Here is a 12,350-nt window from a genome sequence, read left to right as displayed (position 1 = left end):
TCGTCCGACGGGGGACAAATCAAAGGAAAAACAAAATTGTTGTTTTTATTTAATTCCGAGCATTTTCATATTTATCTACCTTTTAAACCTTACCTGGACTTCCACAAGTAATTCAAGACCAAAATTAGCCATATCGGTCCAGCCGTTCTCGAGTTTTAGCGAGACTAACGAACAACAATTCATTTTTATATATATAGATTAAATAGTATTGTATAAATAGGCACCGCCGTCTTACCTCTGTGCTCCCGCGAAGCAGTCACGTCTTGAGGATGGCAAGACAGGACAGTCATAGAAAGTGCAATTAAACTTTAGGCTTCGGTTGTGTCCATACTAGGTTGCACTAAAAGTATCGGGAATGGAATATTTCCACTGTTCCTGTCATATTAAAATCTTTTTAATTGAAAACTCCTTGGCTTTAAAAATCGAATACCATTTATTTATTTAAAAAAAGATTCTCGGTCTTGTCAGGAGGTTTTGTCAAACTTGTTTAGTCGTTGAGAAAATGGAATTGACTCGAGAAAATTCAAGAGCGATGATTTATTATGATTTTCGAAGTGGTTTAACACAAAAACAGTGTGTTGACCGGATGATTTCTGCATTTGGTGATGAAGCCCCATCCAAAACCACAATTTATCACTGGTTTGCTGAGTATCAACGTGGACGTGTCAAGCTCAGTGATGATCCCCGTCAAGGTCGTCCAAAAACTGCAGTCACCCAAGAAAACGTTGATGCTGTGCGTAAGCTGATTGAGGAAGATCGACATGTGACATACCGCGAAATTCAGGCAACTTTAGACATTGGCATGAGTCAAATACAAATAATCTTGCATGAACAATTAGGTGTAAAAAAGTTGATTTCCCGATGGATACCGCATTCGCTCTGTGAAGAGCAAAAAGCGGCTCGCGTTACTTGGTGCGTCAGAACTCTCGAAAGATTCCACGCAGGATCCTCAAATGCTGTATACAACATTGTATCAGGTGACGAATCCTGGATATACGCGTACGAACCCGAAACAAAAAACCAGTCACGAGTTTGGGTGTTCGGAAATGAGTTAAAGCCAACAAAAATTGTTCGTTCACGGAGTGTTGCAAAAAAATGGTGGCCACGTTTGTCTCCAAAACCGGCCATGTTACGACTATTCCTCTTGAGGGACAAAGAACGGTTAATGCAGAATGGTATGCTAGCATTTGTTTGCCACAGGTCGTTTCTGAACTCCGTAAAGAGAACTGCAACCGCCGCATCATCCTCCATCACGACAATGCGAGTTCTCACACCGCGCACAGAACAAAAGAGTTTTTAGAGCAAGAAAACATAGAATTATTAGACCATCCGCCGTACAGCCCCGACCTAAGCCCTAATGATTTCTATACTTTCCCTAAAATAAAGAATAAATTGCGTGGACAGAGATTTTCATCACCTGAAGAAGCTGTGGACGCCTACAAAACGGCCATTTTGGAGACCCCAACTTCCGAATGGAATGGTTGCTTCAATGATTGGTTCCATCGTATGGAAAAATGTGTCAAATTTCGCGGAGAATACTTCGAAAAGCAATAAATACATTTTTAAATAGTAATGTTGTGTCACTTCGTTAATTCCCGAAATTTTCAGTGCCGCCCTCGTAGTCCTAATAAAGCTCATCAAGAGCAATATGAAAACCAAGAAATTACCATCGGTGAGGCCTCTAGTTATTTCTATAACCATCACAACTTAATGACCGTCGTTAGCTTTCGGTTATAGAATGGCTTTTGCGTATGGGAATACATTTTGTGATTACCTTTCAGGCATTTAATGGTTAGTGGCATGGTTAAATGTGGGTATTAGGACGTTTTTAATACACACGACAACGATAATGTGCCTGTATGAGTTTTTGGGTCACGAAACTCAGTTTATTATGTATTTCTGTTGTCAATTGGAAATAGATTAATAATGTTGGCTTAATTTATCTTTACATGAATAGTAATTGTGTATTGATAAGTTTATTGGTTCTATTTATTGGTAGTTTGTTGATTGTCACAGATGTTGGCAGGCGATAGAAAGGGACGTCATTAGAAAGAAAAAGAGAGACGTTTTATTTTATTGAGTGCCCTGCCTAGTATTAAATAGTTATGAGAATGATGATACCTACTCATGCTTACGGCACATTACTTTTTTACACTTTTTCTTTCTATTGACCTGTGTGTGTGTTTGCGTGTGTGCGTGTGATTATCGAAATTCGAACTAATGAGCATTCTTAGGCGTCTTCAACATTTTATTCAGTAATTAACTCATTTATATTTGACATTTTTCTACTTTTTCTTTCCATTAACGTGTGTTAGTGTGCGTGCGTGTGACTTTCGAAATTCGAACCAATGAGCATTTTTAGGTGTCCTCAACATTTTATTCAGTAATTAACTTATTTATGTTTAACATTTTTCTACTTTTTCTTTCCATTGACGTGTGTGTTAGTGTGCGTGCGTGTGACTTTCGAAATTCGAGCCAATGAGCATTCTTAGACGTCCTCAACATTTTATTCAGTAATTCACTCATTTATATCTTATTTTTTCATAGTAAATATAAAGGTTGACTATTTTATCTATAACTGATTACATCATGACGATTAGAATTGAAGTTGAAGACGTCACCGTGGCCGAAATCGAGCAAGGAGTATAGGATCTAATTTAAAAAAAAAAAAAATTTAGGATACCTTTTTAATAATCATAATTTTTCCTTAATTGGGAGCTCACCGACCGCACGATTTCTTAAAAAAAAATTTATTGCTTAGATAGATGGATGAGCTCACGGCCTACCTGGTGTTAAGTAGTTGCTGAAGCCCATAGACATCTACGACGTAAGTGCGCCACCCACCTTGAGATATAAGTTATAAGGTCTCAAGTATAGTTACAACGGCTGCCCCACCCTTCAAACCGAAACGCATTACTGCTTCACGATAGAAATAGGCAGGGTGGTGGTACCTACCCGCGCGGACCCACAAGAGTTCCTACCACAAGTAATTACGCAAATTAAAATTTGCGGGTTTTATTTTTATTACACGATGTTATTCCTTCGCCGTGGAAGTCAATCGTGAACATTTATTGAGTACGTATTTCATTAGAAAAATTGGTACCCGCCTGAGATTCGAACACCGGTACATCGCCCAACACGAATGCACCGGACGTCTTATCCTTAAGGCCACGACGACTTCACGTTTTGATATTGACCACTGATAGAATTACGCTCGTGCAATATATGAGTAGCTGGAAGTATTTTGAACTCTTCACATATTGAGCTGGAACCACTTCGACTTGTTTCAGTTAAAATGGCTGCCCTACAGTGGCTGCTGCTCACCTTGGCACTGACTACAGCTACAGCCGACGAAGCTACCGACCCCAAAGGCCTTCAAGAACCTGCCACTGGTAAGAAGAAATTATAAATACCATTATAATATTTATTATAATATTATTTACCACAAGTTTACACACTTTCACATACCGCATAAAATATGGCAAGAAGGAAGGATGTACAAAAGTGGCGCCATCTGGCGTTACACTATAAATAACAGCGGAGCATACAGCCTAAAATTTAACCAATATTAGCTGTACCCGTCCGCTTCGCTGGGCATTTAAAATTAACATTATTATTTCCCACAAAGATTCTCATCATTAACGCTTCCGTAAAAATATTATCCGTAAAAACCACTGTAGATTTAAGTATTAGTATAGATTAATATGAACCGAGTGATTTTTTCGAAGACAACAAAGATCTTTTATTATATTTATTATTATTATTATACTATGATTTATTAAGCGATGTGGCTATTACACGGTATAAATAGACTATTGATTACTTAAATAAAACAACTAAATCATTACTTTAATTTAACCCGATTATGTGAGAACAATTGCAAATCATGATGCTTACTGATACTTGCATAGATTTAGGAAAAACTATTATGTAAGTACCTACGTATTGTAATAAAATTTAAAAAAAGACGCGCTTCAGACCATTATTGGAAAATGTAAATTACCTTCATTTGAAGTATTTCGTAGCACTCTACGAACATCGTAGACACTCTACGAGAATCGTAGCCGCTATATAACATCTAAAAGCGTTTAAGCTTCAAACTTGGCTCTACAAGATTAAGTTTTTTATATTGATTTCGTCTACATAATATATTGCTTTTCATTGTATTTTTACAAAGTTTTTTTAAGATTATATTATGTATAACTATAGCACAATTTCCTAGTGGTATGGCGTATAGTCAGTAATTTACTTAATGATTCTGCGAATACATTCGATTTAAATTAAATCCAACGTAAAATTTAATGTCCTTATATTTTATGCTTTCAATTTTTATTAGAACAGTAACATTACAAATGGCACCAGTTTATGAGAAATTTACGGCGCTGACGTGTTCGTAAACCGCACCTAAATTTTTATCTTTAAATATTTTCCCTTTGTTACGTAGCACTTTAGTCATAAAATCTAGGTTTTTAGACTTATTACCGTATTTCTAGACTTCAATAATTACACTATAATCTGAGCTCATTAGGCTTTGTTAGCCTTGATTGTAAAATATTAGAATTATAGTAATTTGTGTCAAGCTGAATTCCAAGGGGAACATTATAAATATACAAATTTAGTATACAGTATATGTATTTTCAAAACAGCGTGAATTTAGAATCTATGCGCTTATGTCATTTTGATATATTGAATGTTCCATAGACATAGAAAAAATTGACACGTCTTTAAAATTACTTAAATATTAGGAATTATTAGGAATAATCTTATGTTACATGTTTCAACGCCGAAGTACCACGCTTCCTTATTAACAGACTAGCGACCCGCCCTCGCTTCGCTTCGGAAACATTAAAACACAAATGAAACAAAAAAAAAAAAAGTAGCCTATGTTCATTAGGGACAATGTCGGCTTCTAATGGAAAAATAATTTTTCAAATCGGTCCAGTAATTTCGGAGCCTATTCGAAACAAACAAACAAACAAATCTTTCCTCTTTATAATATTAGTATAGAAATAAGAAGTAATTTAATACAAATTTTGAGACCGTCTATCCGTTTATATGGTTTTAAGAGACATGAGTCTCCGTGTCTAAGTGACTAACACCCGTATCTTTAGTCGTTTACACGAGCTTAACTCGACTCGACTCAACCTCCAACACGCGTTTTGGTATGATTAGTCGTAGAAATAAACTCCACTCAAACGTCCTTGGAAAAATTTCCTAACCGGAGTGAAGTGACCGAACTGTCAAGTTAAGGTACGTCGCGACGTACCTTGAACGTTCCTCAAGGCTGGTTTTCTATCAATGTCCAAATAGTATGTGGACCGCAAATGGAAATATATGATATTGTTGTGCAATGGCCTGGATCTGTGCATGATTCGCGCATATTTTGATAATTTAAGTTTGATAATATTTATTAATAAAGTAAATAGTTCGAGGTTAGACATTTGAAACTCTTTATTTTATTTACCTACATAAGAGTCATATTTTGCTTATTATTATATATATATGTATTATTTATTTTCTAACCTATTATTATTTTAGATTTCGGATCCGGCTTTGTATTTTTATTCGCCGCTTTTGTGTGATTTTGGTTGCATCGTGTTGTTGAAGTGCTTTTCCACAACCACCAGTTTATTATTATATAAATAAAACTTATAATCGCATTGACTTTATTTATCAGGTAGTAAGCAAAATATGACTCTTATGTAGGTAAATAAAATAAAGAGTTTCAAATGTCTAACCTCGAACTATTTACTTTATTAATAAATATTATCAAACTTAAATTATCAAAATATGCGCGAATCATGCACAGATCCAGGCCATTGCACAACAATATCATATATTTCCATTTGCGGTCCACATACTATTTGGACATTGATAGAAAACCAGCCTTGAGGAACGTTCAAGGTACGTCGCGACGTACCTTAACTTGACAGTTCGGTCACTTCACTCCGGTTAGGAAATTTTTCCAAGGACGTTTGAGTGGAGTTTATTTTTACGACTAATCATACCAAAACGCGCGTTGGAGGTTGAGTCGAGTCGAGTTAAGCTCGTGTGAACGACTAAAGATACGGGTGTAAGTCTCTGTCGTAAAATTTTTAAACCTTTAAAACATTATTCATGCTAGAAGTTAAATTGATTTACGGACTTTAAATTAAATTTTACGGACTCCTGTCGCGTTCACAAACACTAAAACTGTAAACGTCGGCAAAACAAAATAACAATAAAGAACGCCAGATTAAAACCGTAAAACTAGTTTTATTTGTGTATACGACTCGGGAAAACCGGAGAAAATACTAAAAATTAAAATTGAGTTTCTTTACACGTCGTGAAAATTTTCCCCCTTTTTTTCCCCAGAGCTATTCCAATTTGTATATCACTGGAACATTGTTGCTTGTATCTGGCAGGTCTCGTTGCTCGGTTGCTCAATTCCACGTGTTAGGATCCGTGCATACGAAACCAGGTTTTAGGGTTAAATTTGTAAAATAATTTTATTTGCTATTTCGGTGACGGTCCCGTAAGACAAATATAGTTTTCTGTTATAAATGGCATTCCTTTACCTTTATATAGTACATAAGTAATGTCTTCAAAGCTTGCGTAATTCTGTATAAAAATTATATGAAGTATTTCTATTACTGTACATCTTTGATACGGCTTAATGTCATTACGCATCACCGACGCTAATTTTAGATTCATGAATATTTAGTATTTACGCTAATTTGGTTTCAATAATGTATATTTTATTATATTTTTTAATTCATGAATTAATTAATAATTAATGTACCTGATGATATTCGAAGAATTTTTTTTTTGGTTCTAACTATAATAAGTCACTTAATAAAAAGTTTTGATGTAGCCCAGCGGTAGCAGACAATCGATTTGTATGCACGTTTTGTGACTATCGTAGAACGGGTATCGAAATAATCATCTAGTTAACATAGTTCTTATAAACAGCATATAATAAGTTACTGATTCACAGCAAGGAAAGTTCGATAGGATTTTCATTCGCCATCCTATTGTAGAGTTGTACTGAACATACTTCACACGGCCACAGCTTCAAAATGCTCTCGAACCTTCCCGAACTTTCCCGATAATCCTTTGCACGATTTTTTTAGTAAAATCTCGATGGTTTTCTTTCTTCATGTACTCCATATTAATGCTGCTCTGTTACTAATCAAATAATTCTCCCGGCATCTCTGGTAATTGTGACATTATTTAAGTGTTCGCGGGCTAGGTTCACGGCAGGTTTACTGCGAGAATCCTTAACGAAAAAAAAACAAATTGTACTGAAAAAGCAGTCATAAATGTTAAAGAAAAGGCCAGTTTGATTTCTATTATACGATGTTATTCCTTCACCGTGGAAGTAAATCATGAACATTTGTTAAGTTAGTACCTCATTAGAAAAATTGGTACCCGCGTGCGGGTTTCGAACACCGGTGCATCGCTAGTTACAAATGCACCGGACATCTTATCCTTTAGACCACCACAGCTTCAACGGCAACGAGGGCTTTTGAAAATAACAAGAGACGACGAGTATGCGTCAGTGAATTTTTTCGATATAAAACTTAACTATTGATCTACTGTAGATCGATAGCTTATTTTTGCTAAAATATATCACGGTCGTTTTAATATTCAGTCGAATCTTAAGCGCACATAGATTACAACCATTTTTACTGGTGGTAGGACCTCTTGTGAGTCCGCGCGGGTGGGTACCACCACCCCGCCTATTTCCGCCGTGAAGCAGTAATGCGTTTCGGTTCGAAGGGTGGGGTAGCCGTTGTAACTATACTGAGATCTTAGAACTTATATCTCGAGGTGGGTGGCGCATTTGCGTTGTAGATGTCTATGGGCTCCAGTAACCACTTAACATCAGGTGGGCTGTGAGCTCGTCCATCCAAGGAAGCAATAAAAAAAAAAACAACGTGGACGTGAATATCATCTAAAAAATATAACCGATGCCGCTTACGATCCACATAATATGAAAATATGTCGACCTTTTTATTATACAAAAACATGATACGTTCTGAACATGACCTTAGGTTCTGAGTGGCTCGTTATGAAGGCCTCGCCGGTTCGGAGTGCTTATCTCTCGTGCACACGAGACTGTTACGTAAATTATTATTGTGTTCGAGAAATTGTTGCGGTAGCTGTTCTCAAGTTGGAAAGCTCAGTGCGTCGAACAAACACCTGGAAAGCTTACTAATCGGAAAATTTTCTATTTATGTCGTCGCGTGATTGGTAAAATTATTCAATGAATATGATGTTTTGATTTCCGATCACATATTTCCTTTATACAGTTGTCTAATAATTTTTATAAAAAATCTAATTATGTTCATTCTTTTTTTTTTTTATTGTTTACATGGGTGGACGAGCTCACAGCCCACCTGGTGTTAAGTAGTTACTGGAGCCCATAGACATCTACAACGCAAATGCGCCACCCACCTTGAGATACAAGTTTTAAGGTCTCAATACAGTTACAACGGCTGCCCCACCCTTCAAACCGAAACGCATTACTGCTTCACGGCAGAAATTCGCAATAAGTTTGCAGTTATATTTAGAAATTCGCTAATTTTATTAACACCGTATTTAAATTAGAACTTATTTCATCTATTTTCTCGAATTAAAAAAGGTAATGGTTCTGTCAATGCATAATTTATTTTTTCAAAATTACCTGGATATCTATCTCTCTTGTATCTATCTATCTATTTGGCATTTTATTATTAGATTTTTTATTGATGAATTAAAAAATATAATAAAATATATATTATTGACACCAAATTAGCGTAAATACTAAATATTCATGAATCTAAAATTAGCGTCGGTGATGCGTAATGACATTAAGCCGTATCAAAGATGTACAGTGATAGAAATACTTCATATAATTTTTACATGACTTAGTGATCAACACAAAAACTGAAATTTAGACTTTGAATTTAGATTTGTACTTCATATAATTAATAACGACGATCGTAAAAGGTATGAAAACCTATTTCAAAATTATTTTGATCCTGTCACAAAACGGTAATCTTATTTGGTTTTATGCCTACAGAAACATAGTAGGTACATATGCCATATAATATAGTCCTTCAAATAAATATGTAGACAGAACCGTTAAAATACATAGAGATAAAAACGTATTTTCACAGGATTCGTGTATTACTTATTCCTGTCTAAAACTCTGATACCCGTCAAAGCCAGAGCCAAATAAAAACCCTCGGCCTATTGTTATCCGTGTATTGTGCGGCAAATCTTACATGTTTACCGGGTCCGTGTTTGTTTAGGGTATTTCTACGGATGTTCTGGCGCGGAATGCGTATTCCAAAAATAGCTTTTAAACGAGAAAGATGTGACAGATAAGTAATTTTTAAAGTTTCGGTGCATAATGATAATAATAATTAGTGTATTAAAATTAAATTCTAAGATGTATTAATATTAAATTCGAAGATGTGGGAAAGTTTTTTTTTTATTGCTTACATGGATGGACGAGCTCACAGCCCACCTGGTGTTGAGTGGTTACTGGAGCCCATAGACATCTGCAACGTAAATACGCCACCCACCTTGAGATATAAGTTCTAAGGTCTCAGTATAGTTACAACGGCTGCCCCACCTTTCAAACCGAAACGCATTACGCGTCACGGCAGAAATAGGCGGAGTGGTGGTACCTACCCGTGTGGACTCACAAGACATCTTACCACCAGTAGAACTAGGTTTCTTAAAACAATCTTCAATCATCGACGCCTTCATGCTAGTATAGTTAAAGCTTCTTATTCGCGAGGTATATGTTCCATAAATATGCCGTGAATACAGACAGTGTATATGGAAAATCGCACTTACAAAAGAATATTCGGTTACTACATATTCGATACCTACATATTGGAATCCTTTTTATCAATGTGAATGTACCTACCGATTAGATCTGCGAACAAAGAAATCTTTAGCCGCAAACATAGGAATTGGTTTGCATTTTTTTAATCCGCGAATAGGGAAAAATGCGAGTGCAAAAGGTCCTACCACCAGTTTCGTATTTTATAAGTAAAATATCTTTATTAATATTTGTAGCTAGCCGATCTTGTTTCAATACCACTAAATATATAAGATATTTTATTAAAAGAAATAAGATTTAAATGAAAAATAAGAAAGCTTTCTCATCATTTTTCTAATTGAAAATGAGTCGATCTAATGATGAAATTCGAAAGAAATTTAAATTTAATTTCAAAAAAGGGATGATTGCGGCAGAAAGCTGTGAAAGAAATTCGAATTTAAGGAACTTACAGGACTGTCAAGTAAGAGCAAAATATCGTTTTCAACAAGTCCGAGAATTTGACGTCAAAGATGAAGCTCAGTCGGGTCGACCTGTTACGAAATGATTGTCTCCAGGCGGGTAACAACACTCATGTGACGATGTCCAAGGGCTCCGGAAATCACTTAACACCAGGTGTCCGTGAGCTCGTTCACCCGTGTAAGCAATAAAAAATAATTACCGCAGATGAGCCATGAACTCACGATTCACTTGGTATTTAGTGGTTACGGGTGCCAATAAATTAGCTGGAGGTTCATAGCAGTAAAGCAAACAAAAAAATCATTAAAGAGAATTAAAAAGCCGAACATTATTCGTATAAAAAACAAATGAACTTCGATATTTTTTTAAGAACTAGCTGACCCGGCAGACTTCGTAGTGCCTCAATCGATAAATAAATTGTATAAAATAGTATAAAATAAACTTAAGACAAACAAAAGGAATCGGTCCTACGGGGGACACATCAAAGGAAAAACAAAATTGTAATTTTTATTAAATTTCGAGCATTTTCATATTTATCTACCTTTTAAACCTTCTCTAGACTTCCATAAATAATTCAAGACCAAAATTAGCCAAAACGGTTCAGCCGTTCTCGAGTTTTAGCGAGACTAACGAACAGCAATTCATTTTTATATATATAGATTTATTTCCCTTCGCCAACAACTGAGTTTAAAGATCTCCCTCGGTATATTGTGAGAATAAACACAAAAAATTACGCAATTTATAAAATGAGAACCCCCACAAAAAGGATCGAGTTAATGTAATAAATTTATTTTACATGTTCACTGTACTGTAATAATACAAACATGACGTTTCGGTAATGTGTTGTTACACCCCGTATTCCCGTGGCGGATCATGTCGAATTCAACTCAATATAAAATACGAATACAAAATATAACCTTTCCGATTTCTGTCAATAGACAAAAGGCTTAACAATAGACAATAGACAAAAGACTAAAAATAAAAATAAATTTAGAACATGGATATTGCAGTTAATAAACCATCGAGCTAATAATATGCCTGTTATTACTTCCCTATCCTACTTATATTTTATTCAAATCATTGCATTGTTTGTTCTATCTGTTTTTACAATTTTAATTTACATTGTACCTCTAAAAAATATGTTTCAAATAAATCTGTTGTATGTTAAATACACTTCTTTTTTTATTGCTTAGTAGGGTGGACGAGCTCACAGCTCACCTGGTGTTAAGTGGTTACTGGAGCCCATAGACATCTACGACGTAAATGCGCCACCCACCTTGAGATATAAGTTCTAAGGTCTCGATTATAGTTACAACGGCTGCCCCCCTTCAAACCGAAACGCATTACTGCTTCACGGCAGAAGTAGGCAGGGTGGTGGTACCTACCCGCACATATACGTACACAATGAAGGCTTTTTGTGGGAACTGGCTCATGCTCTGTTTCAAGCGCTGCCTATATACGACTGTCAGGGTATTGGGATGTGAATCGAAACACAATAGAACTTCAAGACTTTTATTAGATTTAATTAAGTATAATTAACAAACAGATTTATATATGGCACAGGACTGATGCGAGCCGGTGACGGCGTGCGATTGACTTAAGCACTAATTAACAATTGTTAACTAAGCAATATTATGCAAGCACGGCTCACGATCTTCGCCTATCTCAACAAAGAAAATATGAATAGAAAAAATAGTTTTAATTACATTCACGATTTCAACAAACCTGCTTACGACTTAAGCGTTTTCTATGTTTAAAGCTAAAAAAATGATCTAAGTGACGTTTCTATCTAATAGTGCCGAAGTCACAAGTCGTAAACACAAGCGAAATTATTCTTTGTCAATTCGGTTAGTATCAGTGATTAAATGATGTTGCTCCATTACGCCAAAGTACATGTAGCATGTTAAAAATTATTTGTTACGTAATGTTATTATTATTACATTTACATTGTTATATTATACAAATAGATTTAAATTTTAATAAATAATTGTACGTTGAACAATAATTGTACATGAATAATCAGGATTAGCGATTTTTGTTTTCCTGAGACCCGGAGTGTCTGCGTCAAGACCAA

General features: G+C 35.5%; 1 protein-coding gene across 1 annotated transcript in view; it reads left to right on the top strand.

Annotated features, from left to right (window-relative positions):
• Positions 1–12,350, top strand: part of LOC114253363 (thrombospondin type-1 domain-containing protein 7A) — a 118,700-nt gene that overhangs the window by 25,588 nt on the left and 80,762 nt on the right. Inside the window, exon 2 of the mRNA XM_089734282.1 lies at positions 3,291–3,392. Coding sequence (XP_089590408.1) covers positions 3,296–3,392 — 97 coding nt within the window. The 5' untranslated portion in view covers positions 3,291–3,295. The remainder of the gene's footprint in view (positions 1–3,290; positions 3,393–12,350) is intronic.

Source organism: Bombyx mandarina, chromosome 17, assembly GCF_030267445.1.
Source record: "Bombyx mandarina strain Sakado chromosome 17, ASM3026744v2".
In the NCBI taxonomy this organism is placed as follows: Eukaryota; Metazoa; Arthropoda; class Insecta; order Lepidoptera; family Bombycidae; genus Bombyx; species Bombyx mandarina.
The sequence above is the reverse complement of the archived record's forward strand: the minus strand, read 5'-3'. Positions and strand labels throughout refer to the sequence as shown.